The 24600-nt window shown below is 43.4% G+C and overlaps 1 protein-coding gene and 1 long non-coding RNA gene across 5 annotated transcripts in view; one reads left to right on the top strand and one right to left on the bottom strand.

Moving 5' to 3' along the window:
• Positions 1 to 4098: 4098 nt before the first annotated feature.
• Positions 4099 to 24600, bottom strand: part of CTNNB1 (catenin beta 1) — a 42304-nt gene continuing 21802 nt past the window's right edge. The window contains exons 2-16 of one of the 4 annotated variants that reach the window (XM_040479899.1): positions 17675 to 17735; positions 17015 to 17242; positions 16547 to 16800; positions 16183 to 16421; positions 15896 to 16097; positions 14187 to 14331; positions 11035 to 11138; positions 10618 to 10956; positions 10194 to 10352; positions 8604 to 8723; positions 7628 to 7778; positions 7421 to 7542; positions 6431 to 6491; positions 5178 to 5398; positions 4099 to 4872 (exon numbers count right to left, since the gene is read on the bottom strand). In XM_040479899.1, the coding sequence (XP_040335833.1) occupies positions 5190 to 5398; positions 6431 to 6491; positions 7421 to 7542; positions 7628 to 7778; positions 8604 to 8723; positions 10194 to 10352; positions 10618 to 10956; positions 11035 to 11138; positions 14187 to 14331; positions 15896 to 16097; positions 16183 to 16421; positions 16547 to 16800; positions 17015 to 17242; positions 17675 to 17687 (2346 nt within the window). In that variant the 5' untranslated portion in view covers positions 17688 to 17735 and the 3' untranslated portion in view covers positions 4099 to 4872; positions 5178 to 5189. Of the gene's footprint in view, positions 5399 to 6430; positions 6492 to 7420; positions 7543 to 7627; positions 7779 to 8603; positions 8724 to 10193; positions 10353 to 10617; positions 10957 to 11034; positions 11139 to 14186; positions 14332 to 15895; positions 16098 to 16182; positions 16422 to 16546; positions 16801 to 17014; positions 17243 to 17435; positions 17459 to 17674; positions 17736 to 24600 lie in introns of those variants that run through there. The other 3 variants (XM_040479900.1, XM_040479898.1, XM_040479901.1) reach the window with 3 other exon arrangements.
• On the top strand, positions 14235 to 24348 carry LOC121033510 (uncharacterized). Its single transcript, XR_005791952.1, has 3 exons — positions 14235 to 14352; positions 15560 to 15563; positions 24337 to 24348. It is a non-coding gene; the product is annotated as an uncharacterized LOC121033510 (long non-coding RNA).

Below are 24600 nucleotides of genomic sequence, written 5' to 3'. Positions count from 1 at the left end.
CCCCCCCCCCCCCCCCCCCGAGCCCAGACGGGAGGGAGTCTGTCCCAGATGGCAACCAGCACGCAGGCCGAATGGGCGGGACAAGCACAAATGGTAGCCACGTGGGCACACAGGCGGCCCCATCTACTGCATCACGGGAAGCTGGCCACGCGGTCACCAACGGCCACGCTTTGCCACAGTGATCTGGGCGGTTGGCCAAGCTTCCACTTGGCCCATTCCATTCGGCCGAACTCCATCAAAAGCATATGTCTGTTACCTTGTTTAATCGCCACCACCACCTACAAAGCTGGCCGCCTTGGCTTCATCTCGTAACTGAGAGAAAACAGGCTCGGAGGAGCCGGTCCACTTGTCCGAGGCCCCAGGGTCTGGTTTAACTCAGGACCCTGACTGCACAGCCTCCGTGCCCCCCACGGGGGTAACCCAGAGCTAGAGCTGTGAGTACTTGGGGTGCAAGAGAACCCCAGGAGCAGGCGGTCGCCCTCCATCTCTCCCAGCCTACTTACTGCCCGTGGGGAGGAGGCCCCAGGCGACGTGCCCAACTTCAGGCTGTGTGCCCGCGTGGTCCTGGCCCCGCTCGTTTTGCCTGTGCTCCTGCGCGGGGGAGCAGCCCATGGTGCAGCCAGAGGCCCGGCCTCGGCTCCAGCGGCCTTGCCTGCCGGGTCCAGGGAACAGGCGCAGGTCTCCCTATTTTGCCAGGAAATAAATCTGTTCTGTCCCTTGGTTCGGTTCTCGGGGGAACGGCCCTGGAGTTGTGTGCCTGGAGTCTTCCCAGAAGGTTAATTCGGGGCACCGGAAGATTCTTCTTTACCCTTTCTAGTTGAGCAGGGAGGGGTCTTTGCTGCTTAAGGTAGAACAAAGTTGTAACGTTCCAGAATGGTTTGTGGAGCGTCGTTGGCCCGGAGCCTCTCGGCATTGCCTTTTTCAGGAGAGCGGGGCTCCCGCTCTGCCGAGGGCACTCGGGCCAGCCCACGCCGGGCTTCACACCGATGGGAGGCCGCCACCCTGGAATCGGGGGGATCCTGTCATCCTCATCAAGGTGCCAACAGGAAAGCAGCGGCCCTGGTCGCGCCGAGCTTGGGCGCAGGGGACGCCAACAGGCTCGGCTGGGCGGGCAGGCGGCCTCGCCCCTCCCTGCCCTCCCCGCGTGAGGCCCCCACGCTCACATTGGGCTCGGCAGGCTGGCTCCAGCTCTAAGGGAAGAGGAGGCCCCTGGCTGTGGGCCCATCGGAGCTCTCGGGGTTCCGGCAACGGCAAGGGGCCCGGACGCGGGCACCTACTGGTCCTCCTTCCCGCTGCCTTCACGCTTCTGTTTGCTTTCCAAGTGGCTACAACCGCCACTTGAGCCCCCTCAGGGGCAGGTGGTGTCACTGCAGTCGCAGAGGTGAACGGCCGGCTGGAGAGCAACAAATTAGGGAGGGGAGGAGGGACCAGGCTGCACGCGGAAGGGGCTGAATTTCCCTCCGTTACCGGCAGGCCCGGGGCTTCGAGACCCTGCCTTAACTTACGGCCTGAGAGTAGGTGCCGGGGGCCGTCCCTCTGCGATGGGCACGCTCTGGCCACAGGGGTCCGGAGAGGAGCAGTCCTCGGGGGGTCTCGAGGACGCAGCGACAGAATCTCCTCGCTCCGTTCTGCACACTCGCCTCGTCTCCTAGCTCGTGTTTCCCACGTTACCGCGAGGCTTTTCGGGCCGCCTCATGAGGTTCTCGGGTCAATTCTGTGACTGCAGACAGGCTCCGTCCCTGTGACGCCGCTCAGAAACCGGGGGCTCTGGGGTGAGAGAGGAACCGGGCCTCTCCGGTCTCGGCACGAAGCAGGATTCCTCTTCTCCCTCCCCTGCCGACAGCGAAGTACAGTGGCAAGATCCATGTGTACGTACGTACGTGTATGTATACGTGTGTGTGTGTATAGGTGTGTATATGTGCGTGCAGGGGCTGAGGCAGGAGCTTCAGGAAGGGGTGGCAGGGAAGAGGGCCGGGGACCAAAGTTTAGGAGGCCCCGAAAGTCTCAGGCTTCCGGGGGGCTGAGGAGGGGGAAGTGCAGGGACAAGAAGAAGCCACGGCCCGGGAGGAGGACCGGGGCGGTGCGGAGTCCCGACGAGGCCTGGAAGGAGGACTGGTCCCTTAAATGCCACTTCGGGCCCCTGGCTGTGCAGGTGGTGCTGGGGGCGGGAGGGAGGGGCGAGGACTCCCCGCGGCCAGGCCACCGACGGGAGGAGGAAAAGCCAGACGTGGCTTCTCAGCTCCACCCCACACCCTCGTGATCCCCTCCAGGAGAGGGAAGGCAGTTCAATTCCCACCCATGGGGACAACCGCCAGCAACAGGGTGCGATCCACTTTATAAACCAAACAGCACAGTTCAGACCTTCCGTTTTTATTACAGAAATCGAAACAAAAATTGAAGAGCATATTTATTGTAAGATCTTTCACTGTCAAGAACTCAGATAATCAGATGAGAAACTAGGACATCTCCGACGTGGAAGAGCTTCCTTCTTCAGCTTAGTGGCGGTCCCCACAATGGGACCACGTGTCTGAGGCATCCCTGTCCCCCAGGTAACCGCTATTCTGATTTTTGCAGCAATCCAATCACTTCCTTGCTCTTGTTTTTACCATCCATCCACGCGTGACTTCCTCGGAACAGTCTGCCCTTTCGTTCCGCCAACGAAGCCGCGCAGCATCTGTGACTTGCTTCTCGCGATCGTGCTGCCAACGCACACCTACTGCCGCGAGGCTGCAGCGAGGCCGTTCTCGTGTGTGAACACGGCGACCATGGGACACACGGCTGCCTGCCACGCAGCGCTCTGCCAAGCCACGATGGCGCGGGGAGAAAGAAACCTCATCAATACTGATCCTACCCGTGTCTAAAATCTTGGCATTTTGTCGGTCGTGCATTCCCCGCCCTGTATTTTCGATTCTTCCGAATGGCTGTCAGTCCCTCCTTTTCACACTGACCTCCAGCGCTACCTCTGAAGCACGGTTCGTGGTCTACAGATCACACTTGTCCCGTGTTCTGTCTGCCTCTGTGCCAGCACGCGATCCCTGTCTCCACCCTTACACTGAGGCGGTGACCGCGGACACAGCGAGTCTTCCCTCTCGCTCTTCACCTGTGTCTTGGCTTTTTTTGGCCCTTTGTACTTCTAAATACATTGCAGAACCACCTGGCTGAATTAGATTAACTTTCCATTTTTTAAGTAGAACTTCAAAACCATAATGATGTCAGTCAAAGCTCTGAAGATGTTTTCTGATTTTAAGAATTTCTGTAAGTGAGACCCCCTGCCGTGGTACCTTATGTTAAGCTGCTTGCAACACTGGCCTGATTCTGTCACGAACTGGAAGGAACCTGAAACCAACCACCTCACCAGGTATGGGATTTCCTCTCCAATCCCAATCGCATTTTAGACCACAGTGGCTTTCACAGAACTTCAACAAAGAGGAAGTGAAATGTTTATCTAACAGCCATGATCTTAAATGAAAACGCACGGGAACTCAGAAACAGCTCTCCCTAAGCACAAAACACTTTCACTCTTTTTAAAGACCAAAACACAAGTCTTTACAGGTCCACAGACTCCGCCCTGAAGGATGAACTAAGCTTGTCAGACCTACCGCCAGGATGACAGGATTCCCTGGCAGACAAGTGAAAGGCGGCGCATTCTGGTCTCTCCGATTATGCTTAGATAAACATCAACACTTAAACCACCTTCATTTTTCAGTTCAAAGTGGAGTTGAAGGACCTCCCCTCTCCCCATGAGTCACAATTACGTGAGGGTGCTTGAAATCCAAATCCAGGTCGTTAATTCATTATTACCTTCATGGGCAGGAACCATTTGATGGTAATTGGAGTGGGGGAAGCCTAGCTTATCTGGCTTTCAGTTTTGTTCTGTGTAGCCCAGACTCCATCCCATGCCTCTGAACGGAGGTTTCTGGTGCAGTTTAGCCCAGGACCAAAGGAACCTGGCACATGATCCCATCCGGAGGTAAGGCGCTCTATTTCACTAAAACTTAAAATTATTTCACCATGTGTGTTTTCCTCAGGATGAAGCTGAATAAGCTAATAAATATCCTCACAAACCATTCAATGACAAGGAAAAAAAGGCTGACACAGTCGAATGAATTAAAAGTTTAATTCTGAACCATTTTTATAACCGCATTTTCTCTTGAAGCATTGTATCACAGCAGGTTACAACAACTTTGGGATAAAAGGCAAATGGTAAACTGTCCAAAACAAGGTTCCAAATAACACCTCTTACTGATTTACCCTACCCATACATATCCCAAATAAAGTTTTTGATCAAAAACATGAAATAGATCCACCTGCTTATTTTAAGCATATTAAAAAGGAAACTAATTGGACCATTTCTATTTGTCTATTTTATACAAAAAGGCTACACAATGTTACACTTTATTCAGATTACAATTAGAGTGATTATGAATTAGTGTTCTACACCATTACTCAATTCTTAAAAATTAGAAATTGCTGTAGCAGTATTCACTATAACTTAACACTACGAGAGACTTAAAAAACTAACAGTTACTGCAAAAAAAAATTAAAGAGCTACTCCAAAGCAAGCAAAGTCAGTACCATTACAGATATTTAAAAAAAAAAAAAAAAAAATTGAACAAGCAAGGCTAGAGTTTGATAAATTCCATATCTTGTGATCCATTCTTGTGCATTCTTCACTTCTTGAGTCACTCCCAAAATCCATTTGTATTGTTACTCCTCGACCAAAAAGGACCAGAACAAAAAGTTTACTTCAATTGTTCCCATAGGAAACTCAGCTTGGTTAGTGTGTCAGGCACTTTCTGAGATACCAGCCCACCCCTCGAGCCCTCTCAGCAACTCTACAGGCCAATCACAATGCAAGTTCAGACAATACAGCTGTATAAAGAGAGAAAGGCTGCTATTAATGTTTAAAACAGCAAATGTTACTCATTTGAGTATTAAGTTGCAAAGCTGTGGCAAAAAACATTAAAGTTAATAACTTCCACACATGACCACTTAACAACCAGAAATCTGAGAACATTCAAATGTTCCAAGACATCTCCTTTCAAAGTACGTATCTGTTTCTGTGGCAGATTTACAAATAGGCCTAAACCACTCCCACCCTACCAACCAAGTCTCTCTGAAGTTCTGTAGGCAGAGTAAAAGTATTTTACCCAAACTGGCTTTTTTTAACTTCTTACCTAAAGGATGATTTACAGGTCAGTATCAAACCAGGCCAGCTGATTGCTGTCGCCTGGAGGCAGCCCATCCATGAGGTCCTGGGCGTGCCCCAGATCTGGCAGCCCATCAACTGGATAGTCAGCACCAGGGTGGTGGCCACCCATCTCGTGCTCCATCATGGGGTCCATACCCAAGGCATCCTGGCCATATCCACCAGAGTGAAAGGAACGGTAGCTGGGATCTACAGGAGTCGGGGTGGGGGGTGGCAACAAAAGGGGCAAGGGACACAGAGAAAGAGGAGACAGACATTAACGTTAACACTGAAGCCTGGGCCTTCGATGTCCGCGAGCTGGTCAGAAAGCAGGCCTTTCTAGCCTCTTCAGCTTCTTCAACCAAGTAATTACTCAGTGCCAGGCCACCCACGGGGCTATAAAGTCTGTTTCCACCAGAGGCAGACCAGCAAGTTCTAACCACACCATCAGCTTACCACGGAACATTCTGTGTTTGCCTAGGCGGAGACATAAAACCCCTGAGGGGGACAGCCAGCAGTCTACTACTGCGCATGTGACCGCCCAGTATCAAGAAGTCACAGGCAAGAGATGAAAGCAAAAGCCAGGAGGTCTGGCGGATGTAATCTACCTGTTGAAAAGTCCAGTGAAACAGAAGTACTGTGAAAACTCAAGCTGTTGTTTCCAGTGAAACTTTTACATTAAGGGCTGACATTACAGATCTGCCAACAGAAGATGCCTATGAGCTTTAGTGGTCTAATAATTAGGAAAAGCCAGAGGAGATAATAAATACAAGGTGAAGAGCTGTATTTACTCGCGGTGTCTGCCACACTCCATCTCCATTACCCAGATTTGAATGAGTTTTCTGGAAAACCCCCACACTAGAATGATGTAGACCCACCCCAGATCTGAACCTGGGGCCACAGTTCCCTCTACTCTCGCTTCCTGGGTGGGCTGTATGGATGAACAGATTCTCTGGCAAAAAAAAAAGCACGTACAAAGGCAACCTGTGATATGTGTCACTAGTACTGGGCGTCTGCAGTACAGGCTATTTGTTAATGTCGTCTGCTCGTTGTGGGGCTCAAAATTCCCCAGGCTCTGAGAAAGATACCGCTGCCGACTCTGGAATTTCAGAAGTGCCTTTAACTGCTGCCACTACTTTCCTGCCAACGTTGGTTTCCCAGATGAGCAAACCAGCTTTTCTGATAAAGCTTAACTTGAACCTTAACTTGACCTGGAGTCAATCGGAAATAAGAGACACATACCATCCTGACGATATCCAAGGGGCTCTCCCTGGGCACCAATATCAAGTCCAAGATCAGCAGTCTAGATAAACAGGTACAAGGCAAGGAAGCAAAATGAAAATTCTGAACTTAGGTATAGTAATATTTTCAGAACACACTTATTTTCACATTATAGAAGGAACAAAGAACGCACAGAAAGACCTGAAACTCTACCCTCAAAGATTAACTACCGACACCTAAAGCAGCATGTTTTGTCACTGAACACAGCATTAAAAATAGTCACTAATTTATTCTTTCAAGCAAATATAACCGTAAACACAATCGTCAAAGTGTCTACCCCCAACAGGAGTTGCTGACAAACAGAATATTCTACATGAAAGAAGATTTTTAGCTTCAACAGCTGGAAGGAGACTATGAGAGGAACAGGCTTGGGGAAGTTCAGAGCTCAAGTTGGAACACGTTAAGACTGCCCATTAAAAGCCCAACTGACAAATTACTCACTGTTTGGCAATCTGCTTTTTTCTTCTCTTTTCTTTTTTTTTTTTGTAACCTAACAATCTATAGGCTCTCTTTCCATTCTTATAATCCACTGTACAACTATGTAACATCACTGAATGAACTTCCAGGGTGGTTCTAATGTTTTAAGAACACCTCTGTAATGAGGCCGAATGCTGAAGACAAATTCACAGAAAGAGAATCAATAAATTAACCTCCAACTACAGTATTTAAGAGGGTGCCTCTTTCCTTAAAAGGAAAAAATTCCCTTTTGAAAAAGATACTTTAGCCGGATAACTTTTTCATCCGTCTCCCTCACGAATTCTAATGTCAATAAGCAGTATGACTTGTTTGTTCTGAATAGGCCGTTTCAAGCTGTGGTTCTTCCTCAGCAGCTGCTAAGGCAGCGGAGAGAACGAATATTCAAGCCAAGGACACAGTCAAGGCAAATAAACGTGTACAAGTATTTGGAGGGGAAGCCACACGCTACCGAAGAAACGCGTCCACACGGCCTACCTCATTCCAAGCCATTGGCTCCGTTCTGAAGAGAGAACTGGTCAGCTCCACCGAGAGCCGCTTCTTGTAGTCCTGGGGCTTGTCCTCAGACATTCGGAACAAAACAGCAGCTGCGTATGTTGCTGGCAGAGGAAAAAAGGCCCCTGAGGAAAAGCTGAGGCTTTCTGGTGTGCACCGGCTAAAGGTTCTGGTTCCGTTTCGACTTACCCACACCTTCGTTTCTGGAGTGAAGGAGCTCTGTCAGAGGAGCCGTGGCTCCCTCCGCTTCAATGGCTTCCGCAGCCTCCTTGTCCTGAGCAAGTTCACAGAGGACCCCTGCGGCTACTCTTTGGATATTTTCAATGGGAGAATAAAGCAGCTGGGGAGAAAAACACAAACAAATCCGAATTAAATCTAAAGAAAAAACACGGCAGGCACCCCACCGGGGCGCAAGTATTCCCAATTCAGAGAGAAGATGGCCTTTGCGCTACTGGTGTTAAATCCTATTCTCTAACTTCCTGTCCTCAGGCAGCTGGTTGATGCTCCGGAGCACTGGTTTTCTAATTTTTTTTTTTTTTCAACGTTTATTTTTGGAACAGAGAGAGACAGAGCATGAACGGGGGAAGGGCAGAGAGAGAGGGAGACACAGAATCGGAAATAGGCTCCAGTCTCCGAGCCATCAGCCCAGAGCCTGACGCGGGGCTCGAACTCCCGGACCGCGAGATCGTGACCTGGCTGAAGTTGGACGCTTAACCGACTGCGCCACCCAGGCGCCCCAACGGAGCACTGGTTTTCTAGAGCAATTTCAGCCTCAAACTCTCTTCTCCAAACTCCTGGATTGGGCGATCCAGGAGGTAGCTGGACGCCTGTGCTCTGGCAACTGTGACCGGCTCTCCTCCCTCCAAACCTCAGCACCCCTGAAGTGGAGTATGAAGTCTCTCTCTTCTTCAGGCTCTACTCCCAGTGTTTCCCCTACTACCCAAGAAAAACAAAGGGACTTTTAATAAAATAAAATGCACTCAACAGAAAGGACACTACACACTGAGATTCCAATTGTCATGCTCTGGCAAGGGGCATGAACAGAGCATGTTGTCATTTTGGAACTGGAGATAGTAGAGGAAAAACTGCCCCTAACTTGGTCCCTAATTTTCCGAAATTTTATGGACACATAAAATCTAGACTGCCTCACATAAAACCAACATACCTGCACAAACAATGGAATGGTATTTAGTCCTCTGATTACGATTCGGTTGTGAACATCCCGAGCTAGGATATGAAGGGCTCCGGTACAACCTTCAACAATTTCTTCCATACGGACTCCCTCCTACCAAAAGAAACATGGTTAACAAATAGGGCATTCTCATCTCTAAAGTTTATAAACTTCAAAGGCTTTCTGTTCTGAGTCACAATTCCTAAGCTGATTATTCACAGTATACACCCAAAGTTCCCCAGAATTTGCAATTAGTCTAGGAATGAAGGAGGATTCCAAGAAGTTGAACGTCACTGGGGGGGAGGGGGCTCCTGATGGCACTAATTCCAAGTTGTACCCCTCCCCGCAAACACATACAACACACAGGAATTACAGCTTCGATGTACTCCGACAGTCAAGACACCAACTTTAGGTAAAAGGAATACATAAAGATACACAAAGATGGGAAAGTAATGTGCAGACTGACAAATGCTTTTCTTCCACATGCTCCCTCTATTTTTGTATATCTATGTGTATTTCATGAAAACCTAGCAAAGTTTTGTCACCAACTGCTAAAATTCTATTGAGCTGTCAAGTGGAAAATCCACTCCTCACCACCTCTAAGACTATCTGACTGGTAGTCTTAAAGAAGAAGGAAGTTAGCCTTTGCAAAATGTTAAGTACTGTTTCCCTGTTTCTGAGTTTTAAAAAAGGTTAGAATTCGGCTTTCATAAACAACTTGATTTTTATAAAAACACAAGATACTCCTTTCTTCCTAGAGAAAAGATGTAAAATAAAAGGTACCTTTTGCATTCTTTTAAGCCACCTCATGGAGACAGGCCAATACCAAAAGTAATGAATGGAGAAAGCCGAAGCCCAGTAATGAGTGCATACACATAACAACTACCAATAAGAGATTCCCAAAATCTGTGCTGGTAGGCTCTTGTTTTCTAAAGTGACCTAATTAAATAAGAGAAAGCTCTTTGAAGGCTTGAATCTTAAAATAAATTCTGAGGAATAAATTCTACAGTGTCTTCAGATACTTGTAACAAAGCTAGTTTTTAAAGACTGCAAACCTGACATGGAAAGCTTTAGGTTGAGCTTATGGGTAAATGCTACTACTACTTCTTGAAATTTCTTAGTATTCTTAGGTCTGTGAAAACAGTTTGAACCATCCCTGGAAGAGACGGTAAAAGGTATGTTAAATATTTACAGGCAAAACTCATGTTACAATGGGGAATAAGAGGCTCTGAAATCAGATGGACTTGGATTCAAACTATGGTTCTGCTACTTCCTAAGAAGGTGACCCTTTGTATGCATTAAATGAAAACACTGCAAGAAGCACCTAACCCCACAGCAGTACACCACACCCTGCTCTCTTTGTACGACTGACGATGCAAGGAGAGGTCAAAGACAACAGCACTAGGGGCCACATTATTCCTGATCTTCTCTGCAGCCAGGGACAGGTCACAGTTTTTTTAAATCCTTAGCAAACAGCCCCTCAGGCTAGAAGATCAAGGGAACCAATGACCAAAGAAGTTCAGGATCCCATGAATTTATGCATTCCTTTTAAATAGCCGGGTGTCACCGCTAAGATTTACCTACCACAAACTGCTGCTGCGTTCCGCCCATAGATGTGCGGCGCTGGGTATCTTGATGGGCACGAACCAGCAACTGAACTAGTCTTGGAATGGCACCCTGTTCACGGAGAGGTGCGTGATTTGCTGGACAAAGGGCAAGGTTTCGAATCAATCCAACGGTGGCCTGTAGATAAGAAGAATAAAGAGCGGTCGTGTAACTCAACAAAATCATTTTCTTGGCCTAAAATTCCCACCACACTAAATCTATTGGGATCACCTGAAAGTAGCACAGACTTCACAAACACTTCGGAAGCCCACCCCGGCCACACTTCCTATTTACTAAGGAATAGGATTCGTACTTGTTAATCCCTCATGCCTAGACAACCATCCAATAGCTAGAGGTGGTTCATGTCCAATTCTGCAACCTACTTTTGTGACAGACAGTTTACCTTTATCAGAGGCCAATGGGATGGTGGGTGCAGGAGTTTAACCACAACCGGTAGTCCATAGTGAAGACGAACAGCATTCTGGGCCATCTCTGCTTCCTGGTGTCGACTGGTCAGATGACGAAGAGCACAGATGGCAGGCTCGGTGATGTCCTCCCTGTCACCAGCACGAAGGACAGTACGCACAAGTGCCTCTATACCACCCACTTGGCAGACCATCATCTTATTCTTATAATTATTGCAAGTGAGATTAGAAAGAATTCCAGCTGCACAGGTGACCACATTTATATCATCTGAGCCCAGAAGCTGAACAAGGGTCCCAAGAAGACCTTCCATCCCTTCCTATGGACATAAAAACAAATGCTCAGTACATATTCATCTTAATTCTATCACCAAGGCACTGGCATATTCAAAATTTACCTGTTTAGTCGCAGCATCTGATAGATTCCTAAGAGTCCAAAGACAGTTCTGAACGAGACGCTGACTTGGATCTGTCAGGTGAAGCCCTAAAGCTTGCATTCCACCTAGAATATGAAAAAAGATCTAAGGCAATGGCCATTAGCTGGCAATTCCTATCAGCACTAAGTGTCGTTTCTAGTCTTAGAGGGTGTCCCTCTTCACTGCCAAAGCTTAGCCCCTCTAAGTCCTTTATTTATTTTCATTTGTTAGGATGGTGCTCAGTTTCCCCTTCTTTTCCCATTCACCTCAACTAGTGGTAACTTCTGTCAAATACCCAATGTGGAAAAAGCCTTCCCTATCTCCACTCTCCTCCTTATGTAATTTTACTTTCGTCCATTCAATCATCTCAAAAATATCCACCTAAATAAAATCAGACCATTTTGAGCTGGAGCTGTACCAGTGAGCAAAATATTGCATGGCCCCTTCTCTCATAGAGCTCATTCATGGTCTAGCTGGAGGCAGACAATAAACAAATATACAATTAATAAGCTGAAACTACACAGTGTGTCAGATGGTGCCAAGTGCTATCAGGAAGAAAACCCCACAAGTGTCGGGGGGGGTGCCCCACAATTTCAAGTAGGGTAATTAGGTCACCTCAGTGTGAAGGTGACATCTGTGCAAAAATACGGAGGAGGACCAATCCTAAAAGGTACTGGAACTCCAGTTTATTACCAGGAACCGTATGAAAATGACGGACTCCAAACCGTGTGACCCAACGGTTCATAACCTTCTGCCATTCAGGACCCTAAGGAAGAGCATTTGTACTGGCGGTGGCGAGAAAACGGACGCTCAATTCCTCACTCACTGGCTTAACTTCACCCATCTCTCTCCTACTGAAATCCCTTCCGAATGTAGTGAGATACTTTCCCTCGTCTCCTTGTTCATCTCTTCAGGTCTGCTTTATTTTACATTTTACGTAGGCTCCACACCCAGGGTGGGGCCTGAACTCATGACCTGGAGATCAAGAGTCGCATGCTCTACTGCCAGCCAGCCAGGTGCCCCTTTTCGTGTCTCTCTTAAATTAAGTCTACCTCCCCTAGGAGACAAGCATCATCCCTATCTGGCTGCTTCCTCCTAGCAGCTCCAGCTACTAACAGAGACCTGCACACGGCTGATGCTCAAGATCTGCTCCATGCCTAGATCCCCCTCCTCGACCTTCTCTCCTTCACAGGTTTCATTCCCTCCCTTTACTATTCACACGAACAGGGTGGATTTGACCCCAAACGTCTCATCAGAATACCCCGCAGACTTCAAAAACACGGAGACCTGCTCATTCGGCAGGTCTCCGGTAAGAGTCCACGCAGATGACTTTAAGGCATGCCCCCTCTTCCCCCCCTACACTGAGAGGTCAACTCCCAAATCTCTAGCCCCATCTCCCCCTGCATCTCTGTGCCATACATAATCCAGCTACCTACTGGCCTTTCAGTCACTCTATCTCAGCTTCTTAAATTACCTTGTTCCAAAAATTAACCAATTCATTCTGGTAGCTCCATTTAGGATGTTCTCCCCACCACAAATCACTTCTGGTTGCCCTTTAGCCCCCAAGTTATTACATTTATGGGTGCTATCAGAAGCCTCAAAACAGTCATCCTTTCTATTTTTCATACCAAAACAGAAGTTTGTAACACAGCTCGGTGGCCTGATCTGCTTGCTTTTGGTCAAACTGTCATACATTGTTAATATTAATAATCCAAACACCTCACTGTGATGCGATGCCACTGCTTAACAGCCACTAATAACTTCTCATTATCTCTAAGACAAAGGCCAAATTCTTCAGCATAACCTTAAGGAACCCTTTAGAATTTGGATCCCACCTAGCACTGCAAACTGACCTACATCTGTAGCTCTAAAGCTAGGAAAAAAACAAACCATGAATAAACATACATGTTACAGGGGCCTAGAAATGTCTTGCAATATATGGCCCTTGCCTAGCCCATCAACCTCATCCTGGGTCCTGGGCTACTCATCCATTATTCATGAAATTCAAGTTACACTTCCTCTTTAGCACTTAGAACTCAACAATCTCTTTCTTACCATCAGGACATAGCATAGGGTTCTTTTCTCTCCCCGGAAAACATCTAATCCCCACTTTTCATATGGCTAATAGGGTACCTTCTCGTCCTGCAATCTCATTTTACATCCCTTTCTCAGAGAAGCTCCTCTCTCCCCTTTAATTCTGATCACTACTTACTGTTCCTTTCTTCTCTGATACTCGTTCTAAGCTGCTAATGCCCCCATTTTTTGCATATTTTTGTCACCCTCAACAGAATGGAAGAATAAACATAGGGACCATATCTGCTTAGTTATCCAGTATATACCACGTGCTTATTCCAGTGCTTAAGACATAGGTGCTGAATGTTTTCAGAACGCACAAGTGAACATCAGAATAACCTGGCTAACTTTTTAAAATAATGACCTTGTCATTCCACTCCAAGGATTCTGATTAAGTCCAAAACTGCATTTTCCTCAAGTACTCATATTTCTGGAACGGCTGGGCCAGAATTTCATCCCCTTATTCTAGATGAATCCAGCCACACCTGTCTGTCTCAGTGCCAGCCAGCTATCCTGGGCAACCATAATGCCCCTTTCTCCCACAAATTCTCAAATAAAACTACTCTCAACAAGTAAAAGAGGTGTTACTAACCCTACACTTCATTCCAGGTATTTTCTTCTATTAAATGCTTTCATATTTTTCCCCTTCCAGTTTTGATATGAAACTTGGTTTCAGAGTCCAGGTAGATATTGCTAAGTGTGTTACAGAAAGAACTGATGCTGGGTAGTTGCAGAGTAACTGTATCCTCATGATAAAAAAACAAAAGGCTGTGGCTGGTCCACCAATTCGTCTCCTTTGCTACCAACACGCACAACAGAAACTACCAAGTATTAGCCATCATTTTTGATGGGTAATAACAACTCTGCCTAAACTGGCCTAGGCTTAAACAGCACCAGTGCAGGTGTTAAGCAACACATACACTTTAAATGCGGTCTTGGCTGCAGACTGAATAGAACCGTCTAGTTTCAGCCCATTAAGGTCAAGTTGTATTACCCTTTTCCTAAAACAAGTAATCAAATTAGAACTGCCAGATGTTGCACACGAGACTGAGAATACTTACCGGCTTCTACAATAGCTGGTTTATTACTAGAGCAGACAGACAGCACCTTCAGTACTCTGCTTGTGGTCCACAGTAGTTTCTCGTAAGTGTAGGTCCTCATTATATTTACTAAAGCTTGAGGTCCACCACTAGCCAGAATGATCAGCTAGAAAGACACGTATATACTGTTAATCACAAAATTGTCATCATATGCCCAAGAAAACAACCAACCTATTTTTATTATACAAGCATGTCAGCCAGCTTGCCACTGATCTAAATGTATTCCCAGACCCCATTATCCAGATTCCCACACTGGGGCCCCATTTACCCCCTCCTTCTACAAGATTCCACTCAAATTCAGGTATCCCAATACTCCCAAGAATAGATCAACTCTGCCCCAATTTTCTTCCTCCCACACTGATCAGAACAAAACAAAACAACAGAAACCACGCTGGTGTGCAACAGTAATGCCCAGATATTATTGTTGTATCAAAGCGGAGTTGTTAAAAATGTGAACCAGAATGGGCACTTAAAACTCCTAATCCTTTGGCTCTTGGCTGTTTTCACCTTAAAATGAGGTATCATCAAAAAATCATTCCTTCTTGCCCTTTACTTCCCTCCATATTCCCACCTCCAAACTATCCTGATTTTCTAAACACAAATCTCATCTGCTCATACCTTGCTAAAACTGACTGCATTTAGTCATTACTCTTTTAACATATTCTACAAGGTCCTGCAGGACCTGCCCTGCTGAGCTCAATAATCTCAACTCAAACCTTTCCTCTTCTTTACTATTGTTTCTAAGTTTATTTATTTTAAGGGACAGAGAAGAGAGCGAGCACATTCAAGTGGGAAATGGGCAGAGTGAGAGAGAATCCCAAGCAGGCCCCGCGCTGTCAGCACAGAGCCCAACTCAGGGCTCAATCTCACGAACTAGGAGATCATGACCTGAGACGAAACCTAGAGTCAGACGCTTAACCAACTGAGCCACTTGGGTGCCCCTTCTTTACTCTTTGTATCTCTTGAATTTCCAAAACTCATCACTCTTCTCCCTCTGTAGGGCTTTCAAAGGTGCCATTTCCTCTAATCTTCACCTAGTCGATCTCTCCTCACCCTTAAGACCTGAACACAACTTATCGCTTCCTCCAACAGGTCTCCCTGAACTTTCAAAACAGGGTTTGGTTCACTTATATGCTCTCATTGCTCCTTTACTTCCTCCAAACTCACGAGTTAAATAGTAATTATATCATGTCAGTGCCTATCTCCCACCTAAGAATGGAAGTTCTGAGAGGAGTTTGCCCACTATATCCCCAACACCTAGCTTGATACATACAAACGTTTATAGAAAAAGAGGGGCGCCTGGGTGGCGCAGTCGGTTAAGCGTCCGACTTCAGCCAGGTTACGATCTCGCGGTCCGTGAGTTCGAGCCCCGCGTCAGGCTCTGGGCTGATGGCTCAGAGCCTGGAGCCTGTTTCCGATTCTGTGTCTCCCTCTCTCTCTGACCCTCCCCCGTTCATGCTCTGTCTCTCTCTGTCCCAAAAATAAATAAAAACGTTGAAAAAAAAAATTTTTAAAAAAAAAGAAAAAAAAAAGAAAAAGAGATGTCCAACTTTTTTTTAAAGATACACACAAAGGGTGAGGCATACAAAGAATTTGCTAGAGTCCACAGAAGGACTGACATTGGGGTTCCCAATGCTCCATGACAACCACATTCAGAAAAATTCTTTTACCTTGCTTTCTTGGTTGCCGTAAGCTAAAATCTGAAGGCAGTCTGTCGTAATAGCCAAGAATTTAACATTTGTTTTGTTGAGCAAGGCAACCATTTTCTGCAGCCCACCAGCTAAACGCACTGCCATTTTAGCTCCTTCTTGATGCAATAAAAGGTTGTGGAGAGTTGTAATGGCATAAAATAATACAGAATCCACTGGTGACCTGGGAAGAAAAAAGCCACATCAGAAATGCAGTGATGACACTCTTCTCCTTCTTAGCTGTGAGCCTTCTGACCATGTTTTCTTACCCAAGCATCTTCACCAGGGCGGGAATGCCCCCAGACTTAAAGATGGCCAGCAAGCCCTCACGATGATGAGAAAGATTGTGCAAGGTGCCAGCAGTACAGCGAGCTGTCTCCACGTCGTTCGTATTCTGCATGGTGCGTACGATGGCAGACACCATCTGAGGAGAACGCATGATGGCGTGTCTGGAAGCTTCCTTTTTCGAAAGCTGATGGACCATAACTGCAGCCTTATTAACCACCACCTATAACGTACGGGAATTAAGAGACATCATTGGTTTTCAATACTGATACTGGATGGCTATTTTGAGGCTCCTTCCTGGAGAGTTTCCTTCAAAGCAGATCGCGAGCCAGCCTCGTCATTACTGACCTGGTCCTCATCGTTTAGCAGTTTTGTCAGTTCGGGGATTGCACGTGTGGCAAGTTCTGCATCATCTTGATAGTTAATCAAATTTACAACTGCGTGTTTCAGCATCTGTGATGGTTCAGCCAAACGCTGGACGTTAGTAGGGTGAGCAGCATCGAACTGTGTGGATGGGATCTGCATGCCCTCGTCTAAAGTCTCAGGGAACATAGCAGCTCGCACTCTCTGAGCTCGCGTCATCGCATACTGACCATCAATATCTGGAAAAGATAAATTCAACACCCGTTATTCCCAATTCAGCATTGTGCTGAACACGTGCTACACCAAACGTATTACCGAAATGTTACCTGAAGGTAACACTGCCACCGCCCCCCTTTCTTGACACCACTTAAACTGTTACACACCAACTTCTGTAAGAAGAATTCTCAAAACTGCATTCTGACTTTCAGTAAGGCAGTCATTTATCACCCTTACCAGCCACTTGTTCTTGAGTGAAGGACTGAGAAAACCCCTGTTCCCACTCGTACAGGACTTGGGTGGTATCCACATCCTCTTCCTCAGGATTGCCTTTACCACTCAGAGAAGGGGCCGTGGTGGTGGCGCCAGAATGGATTCCAGAGTCCAGGTAAGACTGTTGCTGCCAGTGACTGACAGCTGCTTTTCTGTCTGGCTCCATGGCCATGTCCAGTTCCATCAGATCAGCTAGAAAAATCCAACAGCATTCGCATTACTGCCAAGGAAATGTTATCTTCATTAAAAAATCTGGGATACGACCCACTGAAATACTGTTAGAAATAGTCACATGTGGAAGACAGCCAAGAATAACAATGATAGCCAGGATTAGCTCAGTGAGGAAATATCTACACTCTTAGGGAACCACCTAACAGTTACTCACTGAATTAGTGGAAGAATGGTACTGCATCCAGGCTCCAGAAGCAGTCATCCAGACTAGATTCCTGCTGGTGGCTTGTTTGCTATTTCACCAAGCCATTAGGAGGAGTGAGCAGAAAATGGAGCAAAAGGTAGCCTGACAAGTAAGCAGGGAGAGAGTAAAGCAGGGGGATCTGAGCCAGACTGGGTTAATGGCAATGAAGCAGAGCCCCAATTCAGTAACTAAAGACTTGTGATACAAACCTTGGGTAGCCATTGCCCACACAGGATTTTCAAAACCGGTGTATGGTGTGCTTCAGATACCCTAAAAGAGTTAATCAAGTCATTAGGATTTAAAATTTGCTTGTTTTTAGTATCTTTAAGCCACTACGATGGGCTGATAAATACTACGGACCACATCCATAAATAGCCGCAATCCCTTTTACCATGTGATCGTGAAACCCAAACCCCACAGTCTCCTCTATATACCTCAACCACAGCTCCATCATTGGTGAAAACTCCAAGTAAAAACTCCTCTTTAACAAGCACCTCTTTTTAAGTAGGAATACAAATTATAGTTATTCAGGATGTCAAAAAGCACAATTATTGATGCAGATGAAGAAAATTTATAGTGAAAGCCAAGGTGGGGAAAAAAAAGTATTCAAAATCAATTCCTCCTTGAGTTCCCAAAAGCGTTCTCCCTTTTTAACTTCTTTCACTGAAAAACTCATAGATCTTTTTGGACAGTGGTTTTAAAAAAGACCATATTTTCATTAAATGGTTTTTCTTTACTGATACAATACAATGCCATATAAAATACCTTTATAAAGCAAATGGATCAGAACACTGGATTTTAGATCTTTTACTAAGAAGTAAAATTACTTTTCAAATGAAAGTTTGCAACACAAAAAGAATCTTTTTAGTAAATTTTTTCTAGTTCAAATTTATAGCAATGATGTATTATAAACAGAAGTATTACTCACTGGAGTAATGTTTTATCAGTATGAAAAAAACATATACATAAAAATCTTAGCATCTTTGCATTTTGGCTTTACTGTGTAACATTCAGGAAAACACTAGGAATCACATAGGAAACTAATTGCAAATGAGAACCGTTTGAAGGCTCATGGCCACTAGATATTCCTAATAACAAAACTTCCTTTACTACACAGTATTCCCCTAAACAAGTTTATCTTGCACTACAAATTAACATAATGGTTTACCAACACGTGAAGACATGGACTAAAATATTTACGTGTGAACTGTGTATTCTATCACCGTAAAACAGAGTTTAAATATGTTTAATGAAAGTTGGAAACTACAGTCTAAAGTCCTATTTGCTCTATGTAAAGGAAGCATGTGTTAATTATTCCTAAAATTGCTCTTCCAGTACTAGATTTTTATAACCACAAAGGTCACTTGACACGTAAAGATGACAAGAGCTGTGGATACAACTGTGTTAGTTCCACGGTAGAAACAACTGACAATCTTTGTACAAGGCAAAATGAAGGACAGAAAATGAAGGTGATTCCTGTCAATACGAATCTTTTAAGATACTAAGCAGGATTATGTGTGTTCAATGTTTTGATTCAATAGGACTAGAGTGGGGCATAGAAACCTGAATTTTTAATGAATATTCTAGGATGCACAAGCGATCTACAGACCACACTGAGAAATACCCAAGGTTTCTGTTCACTGATGCTGTGTTTTAGCTTACATTTTTCCACCTCTCTGGAAACTGAGTTCTCCACTCCAGCTTCCAGTTTATTTCCGAGAAAGGCAACTTAAAACAAGTTCTACATTGGGCTCTTCCTTTGGCCAATGCCACAGGGCTCAGAAACCAACTAGTCACTATAATACACATACAAAATATGTGTAAATCAGCTGTATAGTTACTGGTAAGGCTTCTGGTCCAACAAAAAGCTACTACCAGTAGTTAAGTTTTTGGCAAGTCAAAAGTTATTCACAGATTTTTGACTGTGTAGGGGGTCAGTGTTGTTCAACGTTCAAGTGTACATGGCTTCAAGGAAAAAAATATTTACAGTATTGTTTCCTTGTTGTTGATGCAAAGGCAAAATATTTAGCCATGTTATTGTGTAAAATCTGTTTATATGGGATGACCTGTAGTTTGACCACAATTTATGATGATTTTATGGAAAAAGCAAGTTCATACTCCAAACTTACAATATCTATTTGTATGTTGAGGATTCCTCAATACTATTATTTTTATATACTTTAAAATTTATGCAGCATACATAACAGTGAGTCTACAATCCTACGTCATAAAGGAGGCCAAGTATCAATCCAGCAGGTTGAGAAGTAAAAAATAGGAATGAAAATGGGGATCTACATAAGCAACAGTATATATCAACTTACCTCCTACATTACACTGCAGATGAATCCAAATTTACCAAAACTATGAAAACTATTCACTAAAGAAACTGAATATACTGTCCAAAGAAATCTAGGCCAGAGTCCTGCCCAAAAGGAAAGCCTTCCTCATTCTTCTTCTGGACAGAACTTTCAGCCCAAGGATTGGCTCCTTCCACTACACCCTGTCAATCATTAGGGGTCCAATCCTAAAGCTCCCAATCAACCAAAGCTTACCAAACACATCTGAAAAGCCTTCAAGAGCAAAGGAAAAAGTTCAAGAAAGAAGTAACAGAAAAAACGCGGACTCCAGAGAAACAAAGGATTTTAAAATAAGGGTAAGAGTGGGGGGAAGGAAACAGAATGTTTCAATTTACTACCCTCATAAAGATTGGAGATAATAAATTAAAAGCTCACTAGATAACCAAAGTTGAGAAAAACTCCTAGAACATACAGGAGAAAGATATTCAAGATACAAAATAGAAGAAACAAGATGATCATCTAGGGGATCAGAGCGCCAACTAATAGGCATTTCAAAAAGAATTAGGAGAAACAAAAATGGGGAAAAGCCCATTAATACCAACTCAAGATAAAGGGAGGATAATGCTAACAAGTTATGAAGTACTAGAAGTTCCCAAATGCAGTGATCACAAACTACAGAATACATTAGGATGCTCTGTGTCCTGCCAGCTTCATCCCCACCAAGTGGTACTTTGACAAAGAAAGAGGGTTGCCAGGATCGCCAATTTATCCAGTTTAGTGAGGTAATGGACGCATGCACCCTTTTATTTTTTCTTTTTGTTAAACATATATTCTTTCCAGTTATATAATTTGTAAAGAACACCTCAAAATTTATCTTGCTACTTCTGATTTAAAATCTGTAAAGACTTAGAAAAAAATATACACTCTTTATATACAATAATTTCTATCTAGGTGAAAAGTTCATTCTGATCCGTATCTTATCCAAAGTGTTACTATGAGTAATTTTTCCTTCAACTTTTTTAATAGGACTACTTAAGCATTCTAGGTTTTTCTTTTTTCTTATTAGGAAAATTTTCAAATATGCAGGAAAGTAGACACAACTGTATAATGAACACCCACATTACCTATACTTAACAACTGTTAACATCAGGTAGTATTTGTGCCCAACCACAGAATAATTTTAAAGTAAACTATATACATTATTATTACTAGTAGTAGTTCATCAGGTGGCTATGAAAAGTAAGGATATTTTCTTGCATACCAAAACATTACTATAGAAGATCAGCCTTACTGGCTGCTACTCCATCCAGTTCACAATGAGTGAATTGGAGCCTCTACTTCACCCTGTGTACTTTAAATGGCCTTCTGTCAAAGTCGATGTGAGAATTCTTGACATGATAGAGGTCTCACGCTGAAGTTTACTTCTCCAGTTCCTATTAGGACAAATTATCTTAATTACCCTAGATTTCGTAAAATTTGAGTATTACTAACTAGGAGTAACTTTGCTATATAAAAATAAAGCAGATCTATTATAAAACCAGTTTTATACTGGCCATTCATGCTAACAATTCACTTTCCAATAACCTGTACTAAAAGAACAAAAACCAATCACTTACTCTGTTTTAAAGTAAGAAAACCCAACTCTATTTCAGGAGCATGATAAACTTATAAAAAAAATCCTCAAGGATTAAAAACATTTCTAAGTAAAATTTGTTTTGTAAATCTAAAAGCACATACATACGCATTTTTCTTGTCACTACTAATATCTTGCCATTCACAAAATTTATACTCTCCTCAAATCTTCTGTTTAGGCACTTTTCATTTATCACTAATTTTTTTTTTTTTTAACATTTATTTATTTTTGACAGAAAGAGAGTGTGAGCAGGGGAGGGGCAGAGAGAGGGAGACACAGAATCTGAAGCAGGTTCCAGGCTCTGAGCTGTCAGCACACAGCCCGGCTCAGGGCTTGAACCCACAAGCGGTTGAGATCATGACCAGAGCTGAAGTTGGACACTTAACCCACTGAGCCACCCAGGCGCCCCTTATCACTAACAGTTTTAAGTCACAACTCAGTCTAGTTACTTTTCTACTTTTACTCCTCAGCTGTGTCTGTGTATATTCTGAGAGGAGTCTTCCCTACACTGGTCAATAGAATATAAATATCTAGTGACACTTTTGCTCCTCCAAAATTCCTAATATTGATGCCCTTGCTATTACTTTAAATACATAGGTGTAAAATGGCTATTGGAAGAAATATGAACTGGGAAAAATTAGGACACTTCCCAAATGATCGCTTTCCTTCCTTCATTTTATGGTCTTCTCTATCTTCTACCCTACCTATAAAGTAATATATGCTTAGTGTAAAATATTTTTCTTTGTCATTCCCACAATTAATGACATTTTGGTATATTCGGTATTTTATTAAATTTACTATTAAGTATGCTTTTATTATAAAAATATAAATATCAGAAACGTGTGGGTGGCTCAGTCAGTTAAGCGTCTGATTCTTGATTTCAGCTCAGGTCATTGTCTCACGGTTCATGGGATCGAGCCCCACGCATCGGGCTCTGTGTTGACAGAGCAGAATCTGTATGAGATTCTCTCTCCCTCTCTTCCCCTTCCTCCTGCCCCCCAGAAATAAACTTAAAAAAGGTATACACACACACACATATAAATCAATTTCTTATTCCTTACTGTAGACACTATATATGTATATATATGCATGTATATATATAAATCAACTCCTTATTCCTTATTGTAGATGCCTAAAAGTGTTTTCATTTGTATCATATATCTGTACTATAATTAGCCAAATCTCCCATTCTTGAATATTTAGTTTGTCCTCCCCCATTTAGTTTGCTACTCAAACAATGCTGAACAAACACGTTTGCATATAAATAATTCTCTTTAGCTTCTTCCACTTCCCTTCCACATGAGGACTGCTAAAAGGGTAAAAACTTATAGGGCCTCTGATACACAGCTCCAAAAGACTGATGGAGCATAAACTGATACAATTTTCAGAGAAGGTCCCGTATGAGAGGCCAGCCTACCGAGGTGGAGCAGCATCAACTGTTACCTCAGGACATCCTGTAGCAGCTATGTTCTCCCATGTAATATACACATTACCCCACCCTGTAACTTTCTCTAAATTCTGAGATTAAATACTCAAAAAAACCTTTTTTTGCCACGTGTACAGCCTTCTTGGCTTGCCAGATTCTTTAAAAAAATTTTTTTAATTTTGAGAGAGAGAGAGAGAGAGAGAGAGAGAGAGAGAGAGAGAGAGAATCCCAAGCATGCTCCACACTGTCAGCACAGAGTCCAATGCAGGGCTCAAACTCACAAACCACAAGACTATGACCTGAACCAAAATCAAGAGTCAGATGCTCAGTCAACTGAGCCACTCATGTGCCCCTTGCCAGATTCTAGAGGTAGTCCTTTTATATTTTCATAGGGAACATGTATATGTTATATATAAGAAGTTCCTTGAATAATCACTGATACAGCAGCATATTTAGGCCTATCATGTGTGTCTGAGAATATGATTTCACTACTTAAAATAATGTGATAATGGTAATATCCTTTACACTTATGATATATCCTTACCGTCACCAATGAGTACCTTCATACATAATCTCTGGTCAATAACATAATCCTAAAATAGTCTTGATACTCCAGAAAAAAAAAAAGAGAATGTTTTAAAACAAACTTTTACTTTATTCACTCTAAGATCAAGTCACTACAAAAAGCAGATGAATTTTCTTCAGCCTACAGTACTCTAAGCAACTGAAAACACTGATATTTTAAAACACAGTTATTTCAAAGTACACAATAAACAGTCTTTATCTATCTACACAGGCACATTTTTATAATTTCCAAATATAACTTTATGCCAGCTAAGTTAAACGAAATGTTTAATACTGTTTATGTGGTAAAAGTACAAAGATTACATGCCAGCTTCTAAATACCTGGGCACAAAGGGAATCAAGAAAGAAGGGTATTAAAGATGGCTTCAACTCTTTTGCATTTTTTTAAGATAAAATAAATACGGCAAAATTACATACACCTCTTAATATCTAGGCCACCCATGAGTGCATGGCTGTTTGTTACATTATTCTCTATACTGCGCGTAGCAAGAATAATTGAAAATAAAATAAGGAAATAGTTCTACATCAGCATCTCAGGTAAAGTAATTTAAACCCCAAATATGATTTTAAAATATAAGAAAATCTTTGTACCTTTTCAAACAATTAAAATGGAACTATCCATAAAAGACACAAATGTTTCATGTACACTTCTGTCAAACCAGCTAAACCTTACAATTCAAGTACCAAAAGTGAGGATAAAATACTCCCGTCTCCTTGAAGAGGCAGCAGTCACAGTAGCTCAATAGGCTACAAATCTATTTTAGAAGGCTAGAGACTGCAGGTATGTGGGAGGATCTGTTTCCACTACATCTTGAAACTGAAAATCCTGTTCCTCTTAAGTTCATAAAATGATGATTAACGAAATCCTTTTAAACTGAGGACATTCTTTGTTAACTAACATTCTAGAGACGCTTTTACAACTCTTTTAAGTTACACAGTGATAATACTGCACAGAAAACAGTTCACGGTTAAACTAAATTGTTAAAAAAAAGTGACCATTATGTACAAACTACTTTCCTATGTACAAATAGGTTAGAAAATCATAATCACAAAAAGATCTCATGCATAAAAGCAACAATAAAAACAAAGTACATACAAAATTAAATGTAATTATTTTTTTCTTGGCTGGAAAATCGTTTTGTACTATATAAAGATATTGTTGGTTTTCTCTTAGTTAAGGCTAATATCCTTGGT

Source organism: Herpailurus yagouaroundi, unplaced genomic scaffold, assembly GCF_014898765.1.
Source record: "Herpailurus yagouaroundi ecotype Mexico unplaced genomic scaffold, PumYag 159, whole genome shotgun sequence".
Classification (NCBI taxonomy): domain Eukaryota; kingdom Metazoa; phylum Chordata; class Mammalia; order Carnivora; family Felidae; genus Herpailurus; species Herpailurus yagouaroundi.
This window is presented reverse-complemented; position numbering and strand designations above follow the sequence as displayed.